At 39.6% G+C, this 23581-nt stretch overlaps 2 protein-coding genes across 3 annotated transcripts; both read left to right on the top strand.

The window, feature by feature from the left end:
• Positions 1–5182: 5182 nt before the first annotated feature.
• On the top strand, positions 5183–9136 carry LOC111235816 (interferon-inducible GTPase 5-like). Of its 2 annotated transcripts, XR_002665698.1 has the most exons (4): positions 5183–5262; positions 6400–8052; positions 8859–8936; positions 9029–9136. XR_002665698.1 is itself a non-coding variant. In XM_022764377.1 (2 exons), the coding sequence occupies exon 2, from the start codon at positions 6402–6404 to the stop codon at positions 7539–7541; it is 1140 nt and encodes a 379-aa protein (XP_022620098.1). In that variant the 5' UTR covers positions 5183–5262; positions 6400–6401; the 3' UTR covers positions 7542–8289. The 2 variants fall into 2 exon arrangements, 1 of the variants encoding a protein (XP_022620098.1); XM_022764377.1 differs by lacking the exons at positions 8859–8936; positions 9029–9136 and having other exon boundaries at positions 6400–8289.
• Positions 8879–19405, top strand: LOC111235725 (B-cell receptor CD22-like). Its single transcript, XM_022764239.1, has 17 exons — positions 8879–8936; positions 9029–9437; positions 9953–9981; positions 10462–10740; positions 11262–11510; positions 11811–12071; positions 12179–12469; positions 13166–13456; positions 14779–15045; positions 15391–15648; positions 15855–15936; positions 16045–16108; positions 16201–16340; positions 16595–16652; positions 17596–17690; positions 17777–17843; positions 18398–19405. Exons 1-17 carry the CDS (start codon positions 8879–8881, stop codon positions 18614–18616), a joined length of 3117 nt encoding a protein of 1038 aa, XP_022619960.1. The 3' UTR covers positions 18617–19405.
• Positions 19406–23581: the final 4176 nt, after the last annotated feature.

Raw genomic sequence — 23581 nt, 5'->3', positions numbered from 1 at the left:
TTAATTAATGTATACATATATTTCATATATAGAAATTCAACATGTGCATATATTACATTTGTGTATGGGCATTTCTGAATGTAAATTCAAGTCTTACATGTCGATAAACCCTTTGGTTGACGCCAATAAAACATCAATCTCTTTGTTTTGGAGGGGTGGTGGGGTTGTGTGTCCCTACCAATGTTGAGTCTAACCCTACACTCATGGCCAAATCCAACTCTGCTTAGGGACCCATAAAGGCTTTGGCCAGCTCAGGTGGTGCCATTTAAGGAAGTACATTTGCTGAGTACAGTATTTACAGATATGCACAATCTACAAATACAGAAGTGGTTTGTGGGAGGTTTCTTGATGCTTAAATGGAGAAACACAATAAATGCAGATACTTTGACCACTCATTACTCAACCTGCAGATACTGGATTAGATACAGTTCATTTAATGTTGTTATTGTGCACATTTTGCACAGTATCTATTATGCATTGTACTGTACAAGGGAAAGAAATAAGCTATATAAGACCAACACATACTCACAGTTCAAAACTTACTGAGTCATAGACACATTTGCACAAACAAAATATACTAGGTGGTTGGTTTCTCAAGATGTTTTCTGTGCAACTGCCATAAACTTAAAAAATGGTTTCATTTTTCTTCTTTGATCAGTGTTAAGAAATGTGGTACAAATTCCCACAAGGGTAAATGATGATAGATTATAACTGTGTGAAATTGTAGCAGTCTGTTGAGAAGAGCAACAATATGTTCTTGCACAATGGAGGAAGAGGTAAGAAAGTGACGAGAGGAAGAGCCAGTTGAGTCACACAGCAGAACAGATCCCTAGAGATAAGAGAAGCTGGAAAACCACAAAACAACAACAGACAAGCAAGACACTACATATACCATGTTATTTAAATGTTTTTCTGAATTAAATCTATTGTGGTGAGCCATTATGCCCCCAACAAATGTGACACATTACTTTGTAAAATTCTTAGCTTTGCATGTGCAGTATAGCAGGCCTCAGTAGAGAGGTCTTGGGCCAGAGATGGAGAGGGGCCCAGGACATGGCAGAGGCCAGAGATATGTATCGTTCAGAGCTGATGTTGAGCGCTTGGCAGGGGCCCCCAATTGTGCCCCTGGGGAAAGTGGTAGTCAAATTTAGTCACAAATATGGAAAAGGTGAACATGCAACATCCTGCCTTCACGTCTGTGCTGTCATCTGTGCAGCTGTTTCTGGTCCAGTTTGATCAACCAAACTTCCTGTAGATTTAAAACAATTTTGGTATATGTGTGCTTATGAAAGTAAGTTTGTCCTGTGGAGGGAGGAACCAAGTATCTCGCTATCGTCTCTCCGAGAGGCTACAATGCTAACACACGTACAGTGTGCAGCTTTGATGCAGTTTTGTTGATAAAGATAAACAAAATCAAAAGCTAATATTAAATGTTTTAAATCTTCTGAAAGCATTCTCAATGTTAGATAACATTGCACTGATAATAAGGGTCCTTGTTGAAACTGTTGGTACAATTGGAGGTCTTAAGTTTTTTATCCTTAAAATTTATTTTAGTATCTTAAAGCTCTCATGGCCCCCCACATATACTCTTTGGTATGAGTAATTACCTTTAAATCAATTAATAATGTATTTGCCAAAGATGAATCCATAAACATATGTAAAAGCTCAAATGAAATTATTTATAATGCTTAATGTCAGTGGTCCTCCTTCAGGGAGTAACTTGGAATCATGACTGACTAATACAATATCAGCTTCGTGCATCAGGAATTGTTGGTTGGTTGCACGTTGCCACGAATAGCTTCTTCTTTTTTTTTAATCCCTTTCAGTGGTTCCGCAGCATTTCAGTGATGTTACAACCTTTCAGTGAAAGTAGTCTTTCTTTATCAGCAATTAGATATCCTCTTATTGTCTATCTACACATCTATATACATATATACGTCTCTTTTTCCCTGTTTGTATTAACAGTTGCATCACCAGGAGAAATAGAGGGCTGTCAGAGATGCATCTTCCTTAGTGAAGCAGAATAAAACAGCTGAGACTTGACTCTGTGTTGTGATACCATGTTCTTTTACTACCAACAATGGTTTCACTCCTCTGAGTGTAATTTGGTACAAATAGGATTAATATAAACAGAACTGTAGCTATGCAGAGATAACACTTGACCCAGAGAATAACACAAAAGCTCAGTCTGACTTTACAGGATGAATGCCACTGATGGAGCCTTCAGTTAGAACAACTGCAGCATCATCGTCAGACTCTGGATCATATCATTTAAGACTTGATGGTATCATCAATGGGACAATGGATGGATACATGTATAGTTACTGTAAAAGGTATGAAGAGCTACAACAAATAGTCTAAGTTCACTGAATATGTTCATTGTTGTGACTATAACATGCACCAACATGAAATAATGCTTGGCTATTATGGCCCTCTGTTGGTGACTAGTAAGAACTGCAACAACACTGATTGAGTGAATCTCATTTTACCAAACTCCTACGTATTGTAGCTTTGAAATATTTAAGTATTTTTAAGTATATTACGATATTAGTCCTATATGACGAGAACAAAAACCTCCTTGTCTGCTCACCTGATACATCACTACACCACACTGATTTTCTTTCTACTGTATATTTTTGCTTCCCCATTAGATCGGCGTCAGAAGCCCATAGTGATGATTCCTCCACTGACAGAGGGACAGCAGACCACACTGACCTGCACTGCTCCTGGTCTCTGCTCTGGGTCTAATCCTGAAATCACCTGGACATGGAGAGGAGCAGGAGAGAAGGACTCTCATATCACAGGAAACGTCACAGCCAATCAGGGACAAACCTCAACTTTGACCTTCAATCTGTCAGCTGAGCATCACGGTATGGAGGTCACCTGTAAGGTCAGCTTCACAGGCAACATGTCTACAGAGGAGATGGTGACTTTGAATATGACCTGTGAGTACAACAAGCTGTTCTTTACTCCCTTTGTTTAAATATTTAAAAGTTACCCTCATCACCATTGATGTGACAGCAGAACATCTGAACACAAATCTGACTATGCATGCTAACATAACTGGCTGGTAAATACTGTAGACTAATTTTGTTATAGTAAAATAAAGAAGTCAGCAACCCTTTGCTGCTTGGGGGGAAAAATACCACAGGTACACTATTAAGTCCTTATATATTCTCATATGTTCATGTTATTTTCAATTATTTTTTTAAACTTGGATTTTGTTTATGTATAAAGTTGATTTGCAAAATATGCTAGATGAAATATACAGAAAACATGTGACATGTTTTCGAAACTGGCTTGCAGTAATGGAAAATGTTTATCAGTTGTGGTAACTGGGCCAAAACATGCAGAAACCACAGGACTGATCGTTTAAAGTCTGTTCAAGTGTGACATTAATTTAATAATCTTGAAGAGGACCTATGGAAATCTGGCTGAGGTTCTAGAGTCGATGAGAGGGTCCACAATATCTATAGAGGTGGTCATACCACCTAAAGCACCAAAGCGTGGAATATGACTTTGTTGACACCTTGTAGTAGTACTGGAGAAAACATTGTGGCAAACAGCAGTGGAGGAGATTTTAGCAGAATTGGTGCAAATTGATCTAATCCACATATACAGTTGTTGGGAGTGTAGCAGCCAATGAATGACTCATATTACTTATCTGTTGCACCTGATAGACAGATGCTGGTAAGGCAGTGGAAGATGATCAGACCCACAATAAAGAAGCAGCTGGAGGAGGGCGAGCTGTGGAGTAGTCCAACATTGATTTCTCAGTGTTGAAAAGAGAGAGTCCAGCAAAGGCAGGGAAGTCACAAGGGAGCACAGAGTATGCTGTAATTAAGAGAGAAGAGGCAGAAAGGAGACAGGACAGAGATTGCAAACAAGAGGTGAGGATGATAGGGGGCGATGAAGAGACAAAACATTGTATCCCAGCTCCATATGTCTGTGCATTAACTATGGAAGCATGTTAGCTTAGCAAAAAGACTGGAAGCATAGAGAAACAGGTAGCCTAGCTTTGTCCAAAATTTTGGATCTTTTAGTTACTCTGTGCATAAACAGAAATGTAAAAATGAAAAGTTGTCATTTTAGAGTAGTTACCGAGGCATTACTCTGTGCTATTTGCCTGGTTGCTGTACAGTGGCAACAGGGAATCCCTGCAACCAGCTGTTATGGTTGGTTACAGTTGAGAAAACCTGAAATGCTAAACTGTTTTTTCTGTTTTATTTATTTAATAAAGCATTTATTATGTGAGGAGTGTTAAAATTATGCATTTTGCACAAATTTTGAATTCAAGTCCCATTATTTTGTATTTAAAATTAGTTCATGTGAGCACAAGAATTAGTGTAAGAGGATATGAGCCGAAGATAACATCTGAAACACCAAGCAGGTGTCAGGTTTGCATATTTGGTTCCCCTTAGAAGAGAAGACAGAAAGACGCTACAGCTTGTTTGAAAAGGTTCTCACAAGCACTATACATACCTTCCTCAACTTTATTAACATTACTTGGTTCCTCTTTTTTTTTATATATGTAATTCAACATTGTTCTAAAAGTCTGACCAGACAACCCAAATTTACAAGACAGCTTTCATAGCAAATGAAATGAAAGCAAAACTGTCATATTGCTGACTGTGTTGCCTGAAAGAGAGGCTGAAAACACTGAAAGAGAAAGAGGTACCCACATCCAAAAAAAAAACACATTACCTATTACCAACTGTCTACTGGTAACAATAACTACTGGTTTCTACTTGTTTAACATTTAGTTTCATTTATTCAGATCTCATCTTCAACATTGTGTACCAACTGATTCAACTTCATGATCATTCATGATCATTTTGGAGGCTGCAGTTTGTGGTGCTGTTAGACTGGAATGCATTATACTGAGAGGCATTGGCTGGAACTGTTGGCAAATAATTTAAGCTGTTTTGAAAAAGAAATGTTACTGCACCATGAACAATGATAAAAGTCATAATAGTGATGATCATTTATTGTTTGCACTTGTAATGTGTGCATATAATTTTGTGGGCTTATACACGAAAGCCAGTAGCTTCACAGATACACAGTGTGTGCACGTATGTGCTTAAAGTGATTTTTGGATTAAGGCTCAGCTAAAAGGATTAGAATGTTCCACTAGCTGGACAAGCACCTTAAATAGATCAACCTGACGCTGTCAGTGCTGCAAAGCTGCAGAGGAATCAGAAGAATCTTACAACTGGGAACAAATATTTCAACCAGAGGGCTGCTTCTTCTTCAGGGGTGTAGGTGAGTGTGTGCAGTATTGTCATACTAACAACTGACAGCAATGCACATTTAATAATTCATTTTAGGGTTATTAGATGGTGCTTAGTTCATATGTATTTCTATTAATGGACTTTAAGTTCAGGTTTAAATAATAAGGTGGAGGAAGTATTCATATCCTTTACTTAAGTAAATGTACCAATAAGACAATGTAAAAAATATTCCATTACAAATAAATCCTGCATTCAAACTCTCAAGTAAAAGTCAAGTTACTTATAAAAGTAAAAGTATTCATTCTGCAGTAAAATATTCCCTGTAACTGATATATTATTACATATGACATTATTATATTTTAAATACTAATGCATTAATGTATAAGCATCATTTTAACTGTTGTAGACTTAAAGTTTAGTTTATTTAATTATGCTCCAGTCAGGTAGTTTTGAGGTCAGCTACTCTCCTAAAGTATAACTAGACAAATCTGATCGCTCATGAGTTTATTAATTGGAGAGAAGAAAAAAAAAAAGTTCTGTTATAAATCTTTTTTCTCGAATGTTAACATTTTTTGTGAAATAATGGACAATTGTACCTCTTTGGGCCTTGAACTGCAAATTAAAACATCTGAGAAGTTTAAAAGGGAATGTCTCTTTAGTGGAACTGCTGACAAGTATTAGACGGCTAGACGCTGTGAGGGATTGTTAGCGGAACTGTTGGTTCATTCTTAACCATCTGTTGCTTTTTATAAGCTTTTTAAATCTTAACCTCTAAAGTAACTACAAAGTATATCTGTCAAATAAATGTAGCAGAATACACAGTGGGCTAAAAATATTTCCTTCTGAAATGTTTTGGAGTAGAAATATTAAGTCACATAAAATCGATACACTATAAAGTAAAGTATTTAATATATACAGTACATCTCTCTGAGAGGGTTCAAGTTTCTTCTAGGTGTATTTTACACTGTTACTATTGCAACACTTTATTTTTTATTAATGTGAGATGTCATCATGTCTATTGTTACACCTACCAGTATGGTAAAGTAGATCAGCTTTTATGCTTTGTTTGTGTATGTCCTGAAGTATTCACGTGACCTTCCTTGTCTGTTCTATGTTAAAAGGCCTGTAGTGACTTTGCAAATAACTGCAGTCTTTTATCTTTCCACAGAGATGGCTGATGTTTTCAGAAGCCTAAATCTCCTTGAGACCCTCAAAGAATCCATAGAGAGCAATAAGTTATCAGATGTCAAGGATGCAGTGGAAGATCTCCTGATCAGTAGGATCAACTTAGCTGTGGTGGGCAACCGTGGGGATGAAAAAGACTCCTTCCTGAACTCCCTCCGTGGCCTCGGACCTGGGGATGAGGGGGCCGCTCTATCTTCATCCGTTGTTGCCTCAGAGGACATGGCAGGCTATCCTAACCCTAAACACTCTGACTTTCGTCTGTGGGACCTGTCACCTGTGCCAGACACCTCCCCATTTGAACCCGGGGGATATATGGACAAAGTTAAGTTCCTCCGCTACAATGCTGTCTTCATGACATTCACACATGTACCCCAAAACAACAGCGTGGAGGTGTACTTGGAAGCCCGTTCACTGCAGCGACAAACAGTATACTTTATTCTCTTAGCTTCAGTGGAAGAAACAGAAAAGAATCTGGAAGTAAAGAGAAAAGCCAGTCTGGAAATACTGAAATCACGTGGTTTGACACAGCCTAAAGTCTATCTGGTCAGACCCTCCACCCTGGAGAAGTTTGACTTCCCTGGTCTGTTGGACGACATGAGCAAAGACCTTCCAGAAATCCGTGCCCACGCCCTTCTCTTAGCTCTACCAACACTCACTTCAGCCCTGGTCACCCAGAAAAAAGAGGCATTCAAAGCACTAGTATGGGCAGCCGCCTCGCTATCTGGTGGGATGTCAGCTATTCCTGTTCCCCTGGTAGCCTCTATGGTGGACTCAAGTGTAGCAGTGCGGATCCTGACGAAAGCGCAGTTGTCTCTGTGCCTGGACGACGAATCGGTTGAGCGACTGGCCCGGCGGCGAGGCATGGATCCCACAAGACTCAAAGGGCTGCGAACTTGTGTGCTGTCAGTGGAGGTCACCAAAGGGGAAGTAAAGAGGCGGCTGGCAGCAGCAGAAAAGGACTTGGCCACCGTTTCATCGAAACTGGTGGAGATGGCGATGCCCAGACATGCCCGTTCTGCCAGCCGCTCCTTCGCTGCCATGCTGCAATCTTTAAATAGCGCCATTGATGAAATGGCGGCCGATGCTGAGAAGATAGTAGATGCTGCTCTGGGGGAGGGGAAGTGAAGTCCAATGCTTTTCTTTTTATTCGATGTTTCCTGTTTACGTGTGGTTCACCCTCACTTTTATGTTTTGGGATACAAGAAATGCACAATTTAGACAATGCTTCATAAATCTTTTGGTACTTTTTCACTGTTTCTGATTACAATGAACTTCTAAAGGAAACACTGTAAATACTGTGTAAGCATCAATTCTGCAAATACATGTCAAGTACTGAAAGTTGCCCTGTGCCTGTTTGAAAGACTTCATCGCATACTGTAAACAGTGGCTTTCGCTATTAACAAAGACAGGAAGTAGGGGGAAGTTTCGCAGCATGCATACAACAGGCCGAGTTGAATGAAAAAAAAAAAAACAAGATCACATTTATCAGAAGATCATGAAAGATTGTGTTCTCCAGCTTGCATGATTGGCCATGCAAATTCTTTAAGATTTGAAGTCAACTGTGAAAACTTCCTTTTTTTAAATCTTATTCAGGAGTGATGGTGCATGCTACTGACTCTTAAAAGTGATCACTGAGGTAAGAACAAGCTTATTTTTGTGTCTCCTGGTCTAAAATATCTCTTCTATTCGACTACCTGATAGAACCAAAAAAGTTATCTCTGTCTGTAAAGGTTCATCTCAATCATCAAGGTAGTACAATCTGTGTGATTTCTAAAGAAGCATTTCAATTGGTTGGAAAAATCTTTTAAGTTATTAATGATCTGGATTCAACTTTCAACGAGATATAGAACCTCTGAAAAACACTGTATTTATTTTTGACTATATTAGGTCTACACCAATAAATGCACTGTATTGTTTGCACTGTTGTGTGCGGTGTGTTAAGGGTCGTCTTTAAATGCAGGTCTGGCGAAGGAAACTAAAGTGATATAAACTAATAGCTGATGTCAAAAAAAAAAATTTAATTAGCATTTACCTGAAGCCATAAAATGTAGATGAGTCAAATGACCAATGTTTGTTTTGGGCACTGCTGTATCAAGTACAACTACAGTACACCAGGATTTACAAAAAAACATGTAGCCTAAATATTCCATCTTAAATTTTTTTTTCCATTAATCTATTATTCCTAAAACAAAATGACAAATTCTTCCAATGTAGGTTTGTGAGAGAAAATAACATGCTTGTTTTCAGCACTTCAGAATGAAACCAAATGAAACTATTTTAAAATGAGGTATAAAAAATGAAGACAGAAACGTCTGACAAAAAGAGGAAGTTGAAAAATGTTGTGACTTTCAGTGAAAAAGGAACTTGCCTTACAGGAAAAAAGGTTCTGTGCTGTTATGCTGTAGAATTATGTTTACACACACACACACTTTTTTATTTCAGATATCAAGCTTTAGTCCAACATGAGAATCGCTGCTCAGACAGTCGTCGGGTGGTTGGTATTTCTGGCCCTAATAAAAAGTAGGAATTTTTTCACTCTACTTTGACAACAATGTTTGCTTTTTACAACATTTGCATTAAATTAACGTGTACCTGTGTTTTCACCACCACAGATTATTCAACGTATAACCTAAACCCCTTTGACCTAACACCCAGTGAGCTGACAGCTAAAGAGGGGTCGTGCGCTGAGATCAAATGTACAGTCTCAAATACTGTTAATGATGATGATGGTGCATACTGGTTTTGGATGAAGGACGGAAAATGGAATGACACTGGTAAAGATTTTACCGGCACCATCATTTACAGCTCAAATTTCTCAAGACGTCTTGTCAGTCCAGACTTTGAAGGCCGAGTCAAATATATCGGCTCTCCATCTTCACGTTGGAGAAACTCAAACAAACAATCATGCAGTATTTTGATCTGCGACCTGAAAAAAAGAGACAGAGGAGAGTATTCTTTCAGATTTGTGGGAAAAAAAAAATGGATAACTAAAAAAAATGTGTCCCTCAATGTTGAAGGTATGTATAAAGATCAGAATATTGAATGAAATTAAAATACAGAGCAATAAAATGTGTTATGCAAACACTGAGATAAAATTAATATGTTTTATGTTTTGAGCAAAAGAATGTAGCATTTTGAGAATACATTTTTAATGTTAGGGGGAAAGTAATACTTTAACAAGAATAAAGGGCCTAAAATGTTTTGCTCAGTATGTATATCAGCAAATAGGTTCAGAATAGACACAGCCAAGCCTCTACACAGCTCTCCCTCCCTCTTGTGTGTGTGGGTGGGCCTCTGAGAGGTTTTGAGATTATTCTGTATGATCTGATCTAATTTAGACTTGATGGGGGAGGATGGAAATATGTTGGGTGTGTGGAAGTGACGAGTTGCTTTCTCCTGCTACATACAAGTATACCCAGAGTTGCCATATTTGACTGACACTAAAGATCCCAACGTGCCTCAAATCCACCCTATCATCATAAAAATTGATTTTTTTTTTTATTGGATGTTGGATAAATTTTCTTTTGTCTATCCAGGCCTCCCTATCATGTTCTATTTCCCTATGGTCTAATCCCATAGGCTGTTGTGTGTAACCGTTTTGATCCCCTCACTGCATGTGCTTTACACTTAACAGCAAAACATGTGCATTAATATTTAGCTTAATGACCCAATTACCACAACAAGCAAAAAGGATCTGATGATCAGAAGATGTGCGTATTACAAATATGCAGAAACTGTCTCATAACTATAATATTTTATCATTTTATTATATAAGTTATGTGATTTTTTTTTGAGTCACACTAAGAGAAATTAAGAAAATATCATCCAGTGTATCGCCAGCTTTAACTTCAGACTGTGGTTCTTTGGCTCCGTTAGTTTTAGCTCATAACATCGACAGTGAATCTAGAGCAGTTTTGCTGAAGCTCCACTCCAGCCAAGTATAAATGAATGCTTCTATTTATATAAACATGTATTTGTAGTGATTTATACTCTGTGTAATCCTTGTTACATTTCTGCTGATATTGTCTTCCTTTCATATTTTCAGAGAATCCATGCCTGCTCACTTTTCAGAAACCACCTGCCGTGAACGAATCTGACACAATAACACTCACGTGCTCCACTTTGAGATCATGTAAATCAAGGCCACAAATTCAAGATTTGGCACAATCACCCCAAACACAGTTCAATAATGTTCAACAAAATGAGAAGAGCACCACAGTCAGCTTTACAGCGCGCTTGCAGGATGATGGGAAGGAGTTTTCATGCCAAACAGAGGATAACACGGACAAATATTCTATTCAGAATATTTCTGTAACTGTTGAATGTAAGTTCATAAATGGATCGTTTTTACTGATGTCGCTTCTTTTGTTAGAGCTGTAAGAGTTGCTACTGATTCAAACAGTCAATCTGATTGACAGGTCTTTTACATATTTTATTTTATTTTCAAAATCAGAATTAGTGAGCAGAATTACCCAGTCATGTGCCTTTTTAATAGTACTGTAATTATTATATGAGTATGTTTGAGCAGTTACTTAATATTATAGAAATCAAGCAGCAGTCTCCATGTTTTCCTCCAACAGCCTAGTTACGTCAGAAAATCTGAATTTTCTATCCACATTGTGCATAATTTGTACAACACTCAGGCTTTACCTATTTGTGTGACCACTTTAAAGCAGGGTTTATCTGTACCTGCTTCATGTACTTGCCGAATATATAGATAACTCCTTACTGGGACTAAATCAAATATGTCTCAGTTGTTGCATGTTTGATTTCCTTTTACAATCCACCCTTGCTTGCTGCATCTAAACTGATTTCTCCTTACTTGTACTGAATTTGTTGCCACAGATGCTCCTAAAGACATATCGGCTCAGAGCACTCAAATTGTCAAGGAAGGAGATTCAGTGGCTCTCAGGTGCTCTGCCAAAGGAAATCCTAAGCCCAACATTACCTGGTTTAAAGAAAAAGACATACAGTCCTCACAGCCCGTATGGACCATCACGTCAATTCAGGAGTCACAGAGTGGAAGTTACTACTGTAAAGCTCAGAACAAATATGGAACAATTATATCAAAGTCAATCACTATTACTGTTAGATGTGAGTACTTCCTACATTTTTCCTTGAATTTATGTAATTTCCTCCATTGTATACTTCATTTTTTGTCATATATTGTGGTGTGTTGGTGATTCTCAGTAATTGTGGCTCATATAATTCTGCTGTGGTAATTTTTTTTAACCCTCAGTACTAGTTTGGCATCTTTCCATTGTACTCGTAAAAAATCATTGTGAAATTCGTAATGAAAATCTTGTATATTTCTATTTTATTTACATCACTGTATTCGTAGTGGACTGTCGTTATGAATTAAACAAAGGGGGTGGGTGAAATCTTCTGTTTCAGATGTGCCTCGTGTTGAGATAAAGAAGACCTCACCCATGTCAGACGTTAAAGAAGGAGATAAAATGTTTTTAATATGTAATGTGATTAGAAGCTACCCACAGCCTTCCACGTACAATTGGTTTAAAAATGGAACACATATTGATCAGAAGCAATCATATGTTGTAGAAACTATCAAGCCTGAGAACAGAGGCTCTTACACATGTGAAGCCACTAACGATGTGGGTACCGGAACATCAAAACCACTTCTAATCAGTGTTCAATGTAAGTTTCACACTATACCTGTACTGTATGCATGTCGGACACTTGATGATGGTACAGAAGGTTTCATCACTATCAAAAGCATACTGACAGTTATTTCTTTTTTCCAGACAGGCCGACGAGTACGAGCATTTTCATCCCTGACAACAAAGTGAAAGTTGGTGAATTCCTCAAAGTCACCTGTAACACTGACGCCAATCCTGAGCCGCACACGTACTCCTGGCACCGTTACAGCCAAAATAAACAGATTGACTCCTCACGGTGGAAATCTAGCACAGGCCATGACAACAGCCAATATTTGGCGAGTGTTCAAAGAGCAGATGAAGCCTGTTACACCTGCAACGCCACCAACTCCATTGGAACGGGGGATGATAGTCAGCCAGTGTGCATAGATGTACTGTGTAAGTAACCATGAAACTTTTACATAAAGTTGAATATTTAAAACAATCAGCATTTACACCTGATTGGCTCAGTCACACTAAAGTCATATTTCAGGGTAGGGGTCGATACCAGCCCTTTAGACACACCCCTGCCTACCAGCACTTGTAAAGCTCACTAATTCATGTGTAGTATCTAGTTAAATCCATACAAAAACAGAAGTGTAAAAATAACAATTCACAATTCAATGGCAAGCAGTTGCCAGAAAACCAGGGAAGATGTTATTGTCCCTATTTAAGTAATAATGCAGCACGTCACTATACGTAAAAATTATTACATTTCAGCTGCAATACAGAGCAAACAAACCAGATATAATGTGTCAGTTAGTGAACTTCAGAGATGCTGGTTGGTGGACTTTTGTTACCTTTGGACACAGCCAGGCTAGCTGTTTCCAACTGTTTCCAGTGTTCGTGCTAAGCTAAGCTAACCTGTTGCCAGTTGCAGCCATAAAATTAACATACACGAGAGTGGTATCGACCTTTTCATCTAACACTCTGCCAGGAAATGATGAACACTTTCTAAAATGTCAAATTTTTCAGTTAAAGCTTTTAACAGGTTGACTTCCTGCTCATGAAGTGCTGCTTTCATGTCATGCAACAACATTTTTTTTTTTATGTAACCTCCTGAAAATCAAACACGCGGCTGCTTCCTCTCCACAGACCCTCCCACCGAGCCCACACTGTCTATGGCTGATGAGGTCACTGAAGGTCATACCGTCACCATTACCTGCACAGTTGAAAGTAACCCACCGTCCACCCTCACCTTGAGAAGGACTTCCACATCAAATCCTCAGTTTTTAGAAATCCATAAATCCATAAATGATCAACCCCACGTCAGCACTCTCCACCACTTCTTTAATGTAACGTCAGCGGACACTGGCTCTTACTCCTGCAGGGCCGTGAACAGCGAAGGTTCAAAGGAGAGCAAACAAAGGAAGTTGCTGGTGAAATGTGAGTGATTCAGCGGTGTCTGTTTCCTAACCAAACAGATCACATCAAACCAAAAACTTTCCGTTCGGTTTTTGGCATTTTAATCTTGGAAAAAAAAAAGAACTCGATTTGCAAAAGTGGATCTTTCTCATCTATTCTTTCCATGTGAAATCAAGTCATTTTGATTGCATGTCTAGTTTATTAGTTGACTGTTGGTTCTGTCTCATAATTTATGTGCGGTAGAAGCTTAAACTATATAATATATACTATAAAATATATTTAATCAAGCGGCGTAGAGCAGACTGAAGCAGCATTTTGAGGTACTTGTACTTTACCTGAGTATTTCATCATACAAAATGAACAGCTTAGATAATAGATAGATATAATATATTGTGATAATCTACCAAACAGTGTATATACAGTAGTTCAATGTACACCTCAAACATAAAAAAATGCTTTTACTTTTGATAATTAAAGTCCATTCTCCTGCTAATACTATTGTGCTGCTTAAGAAACATATATACATACATATACAAATACTTACTTTGAACTGACCCCCACTGACTAAATAAAAGTGTATTTTATGCAATTATTATGAAGATTTTCAGGTATTAAATGTTAGGTGTCATGATATACTATAGACCAGGTGTCTCCAACCTTTTTACCTCTGAGGCTACTTTGATAAAATCAAACGGGCTGAGAGCTCCTCATGTCTTAAATTACTTGTTACATTTATTCACATATCGAATCAGAACTCTCAAACTGGTCTCCAAACCAAATCAGATGAATAGGATCATTTCACAAGTCATCAAATATCAACATCCAAAAACATGTGCAACTCACATCAGACAAATATTAGAGTCCTGATTCAGTCAGAGCTGAACACACAGACATGAAAACACCACTGTAAATAATCCTCCATAAATCTGATCAGAAACCAGAGAAGAAGAAGCTCCTCCGTCAGTGATCAGTGATAGTTGTCAGTTCATCAATGGTTACATAACAAACAGGAAGTTAAAGTAGATCATTCACTGCACTTCATTTTCCAACATGTAAACAAACATGGGCAAAAAAAAAAAAAACAGGGCTCAAGTTGAAGCCACTGTTTAACTCGCCAATAATGATTTGGGGTTCAGTCTGTGTATTTGATTTGGCTCATTTGGAGCAGATTTACTGAGTGAAGTTGTGTTGCTTAAAGTTTGAACTATGCATCTATGGTTTGTACAGACTATAATCTCAGAACCTTTGTGTGAGCTACTGGTAGCTTGCGAGCCACCTGTTGGAGACCCCTGCTATAGACTGTCTGACAGTTCTCTTTTTTACTATATTTTCGGTTAATGCAGATATTCCCAAAGACGTGACAGTAAAACCTCTGTCCGGTCTTATTGTGAATGAAAATGCGCCGTTGAAATTGTCCTGTGATGCCCAGTCCTACCCATCAGTGACCTCTTTCACCTGGAGGAAGACTGATGGGAACCATGAAACCCACCAGACGACTCAGACCCTCACCATAAAGTCTGCCAGTCCGTCTGACAGCGGACTGTACAGCTGCGAAGCCACCAATGAAATTGGAACTGGAAAATCTCAGCCAGTTCAGGTTCAAATCAAATGTGAGTAAAACGATGCGCTCATGATGGTGTGTGGATAAACAGGGAGGAAATATATACCATTACTGTATATATGACTGCCTTTATATTTTATTATCTGACTAACATTTCTGACCTTAAATCCTCCAAAACAAAAATAACCACTACTACTACTACACCTTTTGTTAAAGGGCTCTATTTTTATATTGCAGAGGAAAAAAATTGAAATGTCTACCAGGTATATCTAAAGCCAAGAGCAGCAATAGTATCTTTTCATTTGTGGTGTCATTCATATATGATCTTTGAACACTAAGATATTGAGAAAATAATTTTCTACTGCTTTCCTCTCTCTTGAATTTCTCTGCCTAGACGGCCCAAAACACACAACTATCACGATAACAGCAGCAAAGCAGGAGCGTGACGGGAGGCACTCCATGACGCTGACCTGCAGCAGTCACGGCTACCCCCAAGTCAAGTACTCATGGATGAAACAGGGCAAGGAAACCAATAAAAATGTGGCTAACAGTCAAAACTACAAGGTGTACTCAGACAACCCAGGCGTCTACTACTGCATCGCAGAAAATGAAATGAACCGAAAATCATCTGACCCTGTCCACGTGTTTGACCGTGAGTGAATTTCAAGGCCATATGTCTGTCTGTCTGTGTGTGTGTGTGTGTGTGTGTGTGTGTGTGTGTGTGAGAGAGAGAGAGAGAGAGTGAGCGTGTGGTGTATATTGCTTTCATACAGGAAACATGTTGGAGGTTAAGATCACTACACAAAGTGTTTACAACTCGATGTGTACGTACTGATGCTCTGTCTCTTTTATCCGCAGGAGACCTAAAGAAGATCCTGATGGTCTCCTTTCTCTGTTTTTTTATCGTGCTCATTATTTTCTCAATTTTAATTGTTTACAGGTAAAGCATGAACAAGTACTTTTAATAATTTTTTTTTTTTAAAAAGACAGATTAAATGTCTGCTGATTTGACATGTGTAACCACTGTCATGTCCTTTTATGTTTCCAGACACAGGAGAAAAAAATCAATTCAACAAGGAACTACAAACACACAACCCTTAGTTGGCTTTTTGGTGATGACTCCTTTGTGCATACTCTTCTACCTCTTTATTGAACACGTGTAGATAAAAATGACATATCTTTGTCTGTGTGTGAACCGATTCAGGGTTGGTGGAATGGCACGAGGAGGGGGAATCTGACGAATGAGACTGTCTTGACAGAGCCGTCCAGGAGCAGGGATGACCTCTTGCCAGACCAGCCGTTCCGTCCAAGGGCCCAACAACGCCAGCCTGGTCCAGACAGCACGTAAGACAGCAGCCACACACACATACACACACACACACACACATACAGACACACAGACACACACTGTCCCCACCCAGGACAAGGACCACTCTGTAGGGCAGAGAGCCGGACGGGCTGCTGCTCATGCTGGAGTCAAAGCGTCCATTTAAGATCCTTCAGACATGAATGGCACAATGAGAGTGCGCCCTGTCATTTATCACAGTCAGTCCCTAAACATGCATGTTTTCATTCCTGTCACCATTGTTGTTCCACAGGCCTGCATCCAACATCAACAGTGTTTACTGCACTGTGAATCTGCCCCACGGAAAACTGGTGAGTCAAGCAATTAAGACCTAGTAGAAATCACTATTTAAGAGGTAGAACTTTATTGGTATTTAAGTGCATTACTTTATTAAAGGATCGCCCACCCATTCTATATATATATTTATTGTCACGAGTGCTACTCAGCCTGTGAAAACAGTCCGAGAAAATAACTCTGGTGATGTCTTCAGGGTTCGTCTCGCTATTGACCAGTTTCAAGCAAGTCCTCCTGTGTTGTGCAGCTTCGATACGACAGAGCTTCTTTTCTGAAAACAGCCACATAAAACTGCAAAACTGTGAAAAGTATTTAAAAAAATTTATGTTTTAATGAACAAAGGCCCAGTGTATCAGAGGTTTCCCTTACTACCTATAATTATGGTGGAGGTAAATATCCAACTCCTGGGTTACAATTCAAGGAAAATCCTATTAACTTCTAAAACAACCTTTATGATCTCTTATTTAAAAGACACATTTACATTTTTAATGGCAATATTACAAAGCTCCCTAAGTCCCAAAAGGTGTTATTTTCTTATCTTGAGTGCACAGGATACAAGGATCTAAAACAACGTGAGCACATAAGATCAAAAATTCATCATCACATTCAGGACTTATAGAGCTCCTTACACACCCCCAAAAAAAAAAAAAAAAAGTGTGTTTGCAGAATGCATACTATGCAAACATCTGCCTTCCCTCTTCTATAATCAGTAATTGTCTCGTTCTACTTCAGACACGCGGATGTGTCTTTCAATGGTCAAGCTGTTGCTTTGCCCTCTGTGTACTGCAGCTATACCCTCACTGTTTGTCCTGTCAATAGCTGTCTGTCAGCACACTAATCGTTCCGTATTATGGAACCATGAATTAACGGACAACCTACAGCGACCAACGGTAAAGCATGAATGAGCCGATTGAGTTGCTGCTGTATATTCACTGATGTCTTCTGTCTGCATCTGCTCAGGCTCCCGCAGCACAAAAACCCACAGGACAGCAAGGTGGACACACACAGGATGATTCTCTCAACTATGCTTCTCTGCACTTTTGGAATAAGCCAAAGTGAGAATTTTACGTTTTGCATATAATACCAGAACAAGACAGTTATTATTACATGGCACATTTAATGGTGATATTTGTCTTTCTAGTAACCGACAGGGGGAAGCAGAAGAGGATGTGTACACAAAGGTGTCCAAACCAAAGCCACATCAAAAGGTCAGAAACCATGACCTTTCTTATCATGTGTCAAGCTAAGTTTATAACATCATATCAGGCTATAAAACATTTGGTTGAGCATCTTAGTTCTGCTAATGATAGCTGATGTCCCATATTTTACATTTTTCCAGTGTTTTATTTGAAGTTTCAATATCCATAATAAAATATATTTGTGGTTTTAAGTACCAAAAACCACCTCAATGTCATTTCATATCGCCTCTCTCAGGCTTCACTAACAACAGGTCAGTGAGCCAATCAGAAGAGAGAAGCTGATCCTCTCTTTTGATTGGCTGACTTTTTTTCTAAGTGATCAAATAAAAATCTAGCAGATTTCAGGTAAACACTCAGAGAAAACAAATCCTGTAATGCTGGACGGTGGGTATGGGTGGGCCAGGCTTTGTTATGACCTCACAAAGTTACAGAGGTCACAGAGGTCGTTTTAAGGCTCAGTTTCTGAATATGGGCTGTGTGTATTTCTCTGTGGACTGAGGGCTTTGATACTTTCACGGCATATAACACAAATAATCTAGTAAATATCTCTGCTATCATCCTAGAATGAACAAAGCAGGCTGGAGGACTATGAAAACTTCACTGTAGCAATTGCACCCAAATCTCCAAACCCATTAACCGATGACTCAGACACCAGTGACGATGAAGTGGATGTCAACTATTCACAGGTGAGCTTCAAGCCAAAGCCAGGACATCAGAGAGTCGACACAGACTCCAGCACCTCTGACGAAGATGAGATTCACTACTCTGATGTCAAAGTCTGACTCAAGATATTCTTATCCTACTTTACATACTGGTGGGATGCTAATGGTAAATTTACAATAACTTTATCTTCCAACCAACATAAGTGAGCAGAGAAGTTGAAATTGTTAGCTAAAAGTAACAAACGGTTGAAATAGCAAGATGTAAAGGACAAATGGTTGAAATGTCCATCTTTTGAAACTTAAAATGGTAGCAGTACAAATGCAAAACGGTTGTAACAATACCACTTTTACATACTTTATGGTGTTAAACATCATCCAGTTATTAATCCATTCATATGAACATGGTGTATTTGCAAAATGATGGCAGTGAAGACTCGAGCTCATGGGATGGGCTGTGGGGTGAGTCAGATAAAAAATGTTGGGGAACCTCTACTCTTTAGTTTTGTTTGTTTTTTTCATTCCTAAAATATCAGTTTCAGTGCATTGCTGCTTTCCATTATTGTGAATTTAATCCAAACCCACAGTACCTGAAATGTAAATATGGGTCAGTTATTACTGATTTCTTTGTTCAAACTCAGTTGTTATAAAAGAAAATATATGGGGACAAATGTATTTTAAAGTTTATTGACATTACTGTGAAGTTTGTGAACACGGCTCCAGCACAAAATGACATGGCTGTAATGAGGCTTGTTTCTGAAGTATGCATGTCGAAATGATGTACTATATGCAAAATGCTCCATTTCATAACCCGCTTTGACTGTAGCTCCGGTGCGGCTGTCTACTGAAGTGCAGCAAGATTTACTTTTTTGTTTTGTTTATAAGCACAAACATATTTATGTATTCTAATAAAAAACCAAAACAAATGTTATCAAAGTTATCAATAATAAAAAAAAGTGTTTGACAAATATCACACTGTCTATGTGCTTTTTCACTCTGCACAAAGGTTAGCATTGGAATATCAAATATAAACAGTAGCATGTTAAATGTGGCACCATTTATCTTCTGTAGTAAACTACATAGAAGACTTTAAAGGGAACATTTATTGTTATGGTTGATTGTGGGGAGGTTAAAGGTTAAACCCCAGCATACAGATTAGCTCTGAAATGTTTTTCTATTATTGTATTGTTTTTTTTTTCTTTACTATAGGCATTTTACAGTGAAGACATACGAGAAGGGTTGAAGGTTACAGAGACAACGGTCATGAGTTAGCGTGTTGTGTGACATCGCTGTTGCTCGGTTCAAACATTGCAGCGTGTGGTGCAGATGTTACCTCCACTGCTGCAGGCTTTAAGAAGTTTTTCTACCCAGAATTCTCAGCTGGGCTTCTGTCGGCGGCTTAACACTAAAGTTCTGTAGGTGTTTAAAGGCCAGAATCCTGTGTTTCAGCTGTTGTTCCCCCTAAAGTTAAGCCGTCACCTTGTCACTGACCTGTCCCATCAGACCATCAACGCCTTGCCCTTGTCCCACATGAGAGTCTGCAACTGTTTCTTCTTCTTTTGAATCTCCACCATTGCATCCTCTGGAGTGCAGGCAGATCTCAGCATATGTCGTCGTCGTCGTCGTCGTCTTGGCGGCCAGGCCTCTGATCCCCCCTTCCCCGAGCTTAGTCTCTGTATTGGCCTGAGGTTTATCCACACTGACGCAGTGGAGTGGGTCAGTCTTGTTTCCTCCTCCTTCTGCCTCCAGAGTGGCTTTATTGACACGAATAACAGCCACTTGTGAAGAGTTGGTCTACAGGAAAACAATGACGGTTTGCTTCAGTAATGGAGAAGAAAAGAATCTGGAACATGGTAAGTAAGGATGGACAGTGGAGAAGGGGATGCTGCAGTACTAGGACTCAAAAGCAAAACGTCACCTTTGCTATCCCCTGTACACAGAATTCAAGCTCACCACAGCTGCCCTTTTCCTATGAAGGATGACACTTCTACCTCCCCAAGCTTAAATTCCTGAAACATTCCCCGGTACTTTGAATTCAATGCTTTTTTTTTTACTTACTTGAAGGTGTATCTGTAAGTCTTCACCTATTACATATATTGTGCAAGGACATAAACTCACCTCATTAGTGACTAAAAAGTCTGAAGTGTCCACCGGTCCCTGGCCGAGTGAAAGGCTGCCTGTCCTTTTCCTAAGACCAACACGAAACGTCATTGTTATTATGAACAATCATGTATTATTCTTTTTAAAATCCTTATTTTGTAATCATATTTGAGTCATACCTCCAACAGCAAGCTCTATGTTCCTCACCTGCAAAAGAGCAACAGAGGGAGGCACAGCAGCAGCATCCCCAGTGCTCCCGCTGCAGAGCCGATCAACAGAGACATAGTGTGCAGGCCTGAAAAGTCGCCAGAAACCATATCAGAAAGAGGCAAATTAGGCAAAAGAAAAAGCCAAATACAAACACAGCATCCTGTAGATTCCTCTACCTAGTTGTGTTTCACTGGAGGACACATTGAACACAAAACTATCAGAACCCAGCGAGTTGGTGCTGAGGCAGACGAGAGAGGGCATGTCTTCGTCCAGGCGGTATAGAGTGATGATGCTCCTCATACCCTCGCCCCCCAGGGGAACTTTCCTGATTGGGATGTCAGCAGAGTGATTGACAGGCTCCCCAGCCAATTCCCAAACCAGGGAGGGAAGCGGGTTGCCCTGGCTGTCACAGGAACATCGAAACTGGGACAAAATCTTGATGCAGCGGGAGGAAGGAAGGATCTCAGGAACAACTGAGGAGGAAAAGGTATTTAGCTATTTGTGCACCCTAAATCAAACGTCCGGGGGAAAAATAAAAGTGTGCAATTATAAATGAATAAATCTCACATGTGACATCAAAACTGGCAGATTCTGAGTGTTCAGCTCCGTGGACATTCAGAGCTTCACAGTAATATTGATCCTCTGAGAGTTTGGTCACATTGAAGGTGAAGTCTGGCTCAGAAGAACCCACCATCTCGTTTTCTCCCCCAGCTACTCTGAACCAGGTGAAGTTTATCGTCGCTGGATTGGCGATGCTCGTGCAGGTCAAAGTCACAGAGCTGCCGTCCGGCACCGGGCCAGAGGGGTCCACCGACAATGAGGTGTTCTTAGGGGGATCTGAAAGAAACAGTGCGCCTGTTAGCAGTTCAAGGAATGCAGATTTCATCCCAACAAATTCCTTTTTAGGATCATTTGTGATCAGGTTTTAGGGGTGTAGTGATTCACATTTTTTTTTTTCAGTTTTCAGTTCATTACATTATTTACTTTTTTTCTTTTTGCATACCTGTTTAGGGCAGTCTCTCTCCGCAGCACAATCGCAGATTTACAAGCAAACAATAACAATCGGATGTCGTGACAAAATGAACTTTGAATCTCAGGTTTCAAGCAAACATGGAGGAAAAAGTCCATAAAAGTGCTGAGAAAAAAAAAAGGGAATTTGAACATTTACAGTTCCAGCACAACTGGGCAAATGCCATCAGCTGATGAGTTCCATGTTTCCAAGGTCAAGAATGACCTTTGAACCTCATGAGGTGAAATTCACCACGTTTGGCATTAAGCCTCTTAATTACCTCGCCCTGGGCAATAAAATACGATGCCACATTTTGTCATGGCACCAGTTGTGATGAATTTCACACTTTTGATCATCCTGTTCAGTGGCAGTGAATTACTGATGGAAGTTAGAGTGTATTTTATTAATTGAAGCATAAAGCAAAAGAAAAAGAGAAAAAGATCCTCATGTAAAAGGAGAAAACTGAGGCTTCATGTACCAGTGCCTCACTCACAAGCAGACAGACTGACAATCTGTGATTTGGTGAATTAAGGATACACAATTGCCACTATAAAAGGTTTAAATGTAAATGCTTCCAAATTCTATATAAAACTGTCTTTTCATTAAACAGAGACAACGTCTTCATTTTCTGTGGTTGCAAATGACGTCTTAATAAGGACTCAAACCAAACAAAACACCCACACATAAATTAACACACTGGCAAACATGCGGACACACAGCAGAGCTCAGTCATGATGGACCACTGACATAGAAAGGATTTTGAGGTTGTCACGCAACACGACAAAGCATCACTGTCCGTGGCCCAGACACTCTTGCTCTGTGAGTCTTGGCCCCAGATCATGTTTGGGCTGGATGTATGGTACAGTAGAGCCATATTCAGCATATGAGCACAGTGGAAACATACAGTTCTGTTGTTTGTTGTCAGAGTAAATCAACATCTTTACCGCGTCCAATGAACTTACACTGAATGTCCAGCTGAATTGTGTCTGAAACTTCTTCTCCCAGATCGTTTTTTGCTTCACAGTGGTAGTCGCCACTATGGCCCGGGTCGACACCGTTAAGAACTAAGGTCGGCCCGTGCTCGTCGTCCTCTTCACCGTCCCGGTACCAGGTGTAGTTGCTCACAGGTGGGTTGGCACGGCTCCTGCAGGACAGAGAAACAGAGCTGCCCTCCAGTATTGGACCAGCAGGATCGACAACTACTGTTGTGTCCTTGGGAGCAACTGGAAAATTAAACAAAGTATGGGGTTCAGTCCGCGCCGTTGGCTAATATTTGTCATTTGTGTTTCAGTTAAAGTCCAACTTACACTGTACATCTATCTGAGTGACGGATGAGTTCTGGCTTCCATGTTTGTTACTGGCTTTGCAGTAAAATTTGCTGTCGACTTCTGAAACTGTGGTTGAAAGCTTCCTCTTGGAACCCACTTCTGTCACCTGATCCTCATCCACTTTGTACCAGGTGTAGCTGTCCACGGCTGGATGTGCGTTAGCGTTGCAAGTCAGAGTCACCGTGCTGCCCTCATTTACAGGACCAGGGTCACTGATCGATGTGTTATTTGGAGGATCTGGAAGAGAAATCTGACAATTTAAATGTGAGGAAATTTTCTTTAAACCAGCATAAATAGATTATGTGGCCACTTGGGGGCAGCGCAACAACTTATATAGTTTGTATGGTGAACGTGTTAGCAAACAGATGCCTCTTTTCACATCAAGTAAACACAAAGCAACATTAGCATTCGTTAGGATTTGTGTTTCTGGACAAATCTTAG

This window comes from Seriola dumerili, unplaced genomic scaffold, assembly GCF_002260705.1.
Source record: "Seriola dumerili isolate Sdu_G_001 unplaced genomic scaffold, Sdu_1.0 BDQW01000533.1, whole genome shotgun sequence".
Classification (NCBI taxonomy): domain Eukaryota; kingdom Metazoa; phylum Chordata; class Actinopteri; order Carangiformes; family Carangidae; genus Seriola; species Seriola dumerili.
Note: the sequence above shows the minus strand (reverse complement) of the source record. Positions and strands in the feature narration are given on the sequence as shown.